This window comes from Cotesia typhae, unplaced genomic scaffold (genome assembly GCF_013202065.1).
Source record: "Cotesia typhae breed Kobodo isofemale line unplaced genomic scaffold, CoteBio_Ctyphae contig_44, whole genome shotgun sequence".
Lineage (NCBI taxonomy): Eukaryota > Metazoa > Arthropoda > Insecta > Hymenoptera > Braconidae > Cotesia > Cotesia typhae.
The window spans coordinates 7,114,896-7,118,461 of NW_027423753.1; the positions used below are offsets into that span (position 1 = coordinate 7,114,896).

Below are 3,566 nucleotides of genomic sequence, written 5' to 3' on the forward strand. Positions count from 1 at the left end.
AAACAAAAAATTAGTGCATTTTTTTAAATATATAATTCAATTTAGTGTGTTTCACTTTTTTATCGAAGAATTTATTTATTTAATTATCAACTGCCATATAATTTTCAATATTTTCAACATAACGGTACACTTTTACTGTAAATAATTTCCTCTATTGCAGTTTGGGTAGTTTTTTCGATGTTCTTTGATAATTTGCAATAAGTATTGGAATTGCTCTTCATTTTTGTCAAGCATTGATTATACTCACTAACTAATGCAACAGCTCGTTCTGCTGAATCATTAACAACTTTCAATTGGTTAAAGTATTCTTTATTTTCAATGTAACTGTCATTAGTAGGCCATGATTCAATATCTTTATCAAGGAAGTCATATGGTAAATCAAAGATTTTAAAGAGATTTAAAGACTTTTTAGAAACAAAGTCACTCAGACTTTTTGCGTTAATGAATTCAAATCGTTTTTATCAATTATAAATTTTTTAGCTTTAGAATCTGTACCGTTACGAGTATTAACAGCTCCAACAATATTTTTTTACTTCCAATGAAACGGTATCGTCAAATAATGATAAAATGGCAAGTTCATCACTTAAATACCATAAATGCAAAATCATTTTTTCACAAGTTGCTGAAGAAATCAATGAATTGATATTTTTGTACTCGAATAAATTTTTCAAAAACTGCAAGTCATGATTAGCAGCAGTTGTTGCAGAAGTTGATGAAAACCAAGCTTTTAAATACAGTGTAACTATAAATATACAAATTTGCCGAAGACCGTCCAATTCTTTATTAGAAAGTTTAAATTCATTTCTGAATAGAAACATTTTTAAACTGTAAATTGCCTTCGCCATCCACCTAGCATGATGAATTGCACCAGGACGTTTGAAAAAAATTTCTTCTTGAGGCATTTCTCCAAGGAAAATCAACGACAATTCCAACAATTCTTTATAGTCATCTCGGGGTTGTAGTAACTATCAAAAACAATTAAAAATTTGTCAGAAACAAGAAAATTTTTTTCTTAAAATCGCAGTTAAATCATACCTGTAAGGATTGTGCAATTAAACTAGATATTTCATTTTTTTATCCAAAATGATATCAGCAACAACAGTATCTTCAATTCCAGATTTATAATTAGTTTTATTTATTTCATCCCATGATTTTTTAAATCTTCCGAACATTGGTACGTTTGGCCCAGATGACACAGGCCAATATACTTCAAATGCACTTCTCAATATGATCTCAAAAATGTGGTGACGACATGGTAACTAGATTAACTCTCTTCCCAAAGTCTTTTCAATTGCCTTACATGTACCGTTATGAATTCCTGTATAAAGAAAATAGATAACTATCGTTAAATTTAATATTTTCAACAAATTGTAGATTATATTTAAAATCCAAATGAGTAAATAATTCTCAATAATTTCAAAAGTGAAATTCAGTAGGCAATAAAAATTAAACTAGAACGTTAATAATTAAATATTTTTTAGATTAAATTATCATTGATAAGTTACCTGTATTAACTGCCGTCGTGTCAAAACACATCGCCTTAACATAATTAGTAATACCCCATTCACTCAATGTCGATAAAATGGCTGATGTTTGATTGTCTGCCGTCCCAGAATTCATTTTTGGAACCCCAAGTAATTGTTCGGTACCAAATGCAGTTAAAATAACTGGTAGCCGTTCCACAGATTTTGATCCAACAAGGTCATTCAGCATTTTTCCGTCCCAATGCACAACGTATTTATCGTGTGTCTTAAAGTTGTCATTAAGTCCTTTAGCAATGTCTTCTCTTTGAAGCATACGAGCTCGTTGAATTGAACTATAACTGAGCGTTGTATCTTCAATTTTAATACCTACTGCTAGTAAAACCGGAGCAATAATAAACATCGCATTTCTACTGCTGACATTAGCTCGGTCGAGTCCAAAAATGACTTCAGGAGTTAAGACATCAAGTTTTGCTCGTTTTGTTGGAATTGGAGGTTCATACTCTGAATCAGATCCAAAATTTGTAACTCCACTTAATGTATACGTAGAGAACGACTCTGATTTTTCACTTGGAACAATCGCATGACTGGTAGACGGTTGATCTAAGTCTGGAATAAGATCTGTTTTATAAATTAAACGAAGAAAATGTATAGAATTTATTCATTTTGATGACAAATAATTAAGAAAGGACTCCAAAAATTGTCTAGTCAAATGTCATCTAGTCATCTATGAAAAGTTACACTACTACCTGACTTTATAATAATTAAATATCTCAGATACTTACTACTCTCATCTATTCCCATCATAGTTGTGGTTAAGTTTGATACAGGTACATTATTAGAAAGAATCTCTTTATGGGTACCGAATTTTTGATCCAAATACAACTTTCTAATATTATCATCAAGCACTTTTAAGGATTTTTCGCTCACAATGTCGAATAATTGTTCAAGATCAGTCTGAAATTTCATTTCCTTTTGGTTTTGCGCTGAATTCTTTTTATCGAAATTTTTTTGTAATTTTAACCATTGACTGTGATAGCGAAGAAATTTTTGACTGCATTAGGAGCTCCACTAGTTGGAATCTGATTTTTCTCCACAGTTCAATAACTTGGTCAACTGAATTTTTAGCACTTTGTTTGATTGAATACTTTAAAATTTTAAGTTGGTAGAAAAACACACGCATAACCTCTTTCACTTTTGGTAACTTACGTTCCGAAATTCTTTGTAGAGGTATTCCGATAAAACGTATTTCTTTATTCATTGTAGGTTAATTGATGATAAATAAATTTATGTGATGATTATAAGACTTATTTAAAATGAATTATTTTATTACGTATTCAAGATGATCAGTTTTAGGAACACTGAAAATACGGTATTAAATGAGTAGATACTGAAGATAGTTGAGAGTAAAAACATAGATGGCGTTAGTTTCAGAAGACAAACAGAAGAAGAAATGGAATTCAAAACAAAAATCCCCTCGAACGAAAATTTTATGTATATTTTGTGAAAAACAATTTAAAAATACGCACTGAACAAATTTCATAATAATAAATGACAACGCGATTAAGATTTTAAATTATTAAAGATAAAATTTAAAAAAAATATTATTAGAATAAAAACTTTCAAATGAATTTTTGAACAGAAAACATCTATAGGAGTTGCTTTTATAATAAAAACTCAAATTTGTCTAAATTTCCTTGAAACTCACAGAATAAATTGAAGTTTTTCGAATTATTGATCAAAAACTAGAAAAATTGATATGCATTGATGTTTGACGATGAATATCTCGTAAACGCTCAACTTGATCGAAAAATCATAAGAGACCATTTTTATAGAGCAGTAAATTTCCTACAAAACTGTGAGTTTCATCATTCATAATGATTTTTTTTCATTGAGTTATAAAATTCATAAGAAATAAAAAATTTTCCCAAAAATAATCAAACTTTAACCGTTAATATCTTTTAAACGGTTGGGTTTACGAAAAAATCGTAAGAGACCTTTTTTGTAGAGCATTCAATTTCCTACAAAATCTAAGGAACAAGATATTTTTTCAAGTAGTTGGAAGCGAGATATAAATTTTTCTAT

General features: G+C 29.3%; 1 protein-coding gene across 1 annotated transcript; it reads right to left on the minus strand.

Annotated features, from left to right (window-relative positions):
• Window positions 1-535: 535 nt before the first annotated feature.
• Window positions 536-2,526, minus strand: LOC141528742 (uncharacterized). The gene is made up of 4 exons (XM_074244949.1): window positions 2,267-2,526; window positions 1,506-2,090; window positions 1,036-1,318; window positions 536-965 (listed from the first exon to the last, which is right to left on the minus strand). The coding sequence occupies exons 1-3, from the start codon at window positions 2,448-2,450 to the stop codon at window positions 1,260-1,262; spliced, it is 828 nt and encodes a 275-aa protein (XP_074101050.1). The 5' UTR covers window positions 2,451-2,526; the 3' UTR covers window positions 536-965; window positions 1,036-1,259.
• Between the last annotated feature and the right edge of the window lie 1,040 nt (window positions 2,527-3,566).

Bases quoted from the DNA above. Each gene is read 5' to 3' on its own strand.
- LOC141528742 (XM_074244949.1), bottom strand. From the start codon at position 2,450: ATGAAATTTCAGACTGATCTTGAACAATTATTCGACATTGTGAGCGAA. The intron at 2,091-2,266 runs GTAAGTATCTGA...ATCTTATTCCAG, and splicing joins GATGGGAATAGATGAGAGTA to ACTTAGATCAACCGTCTACC. The intron at 1,319-1,505 runs GTAACTTATCAA...TTCTTTATACAG, and splicing joins CACGACGGCAGTTAATACAG to GAATTCATAACGGTACATGT.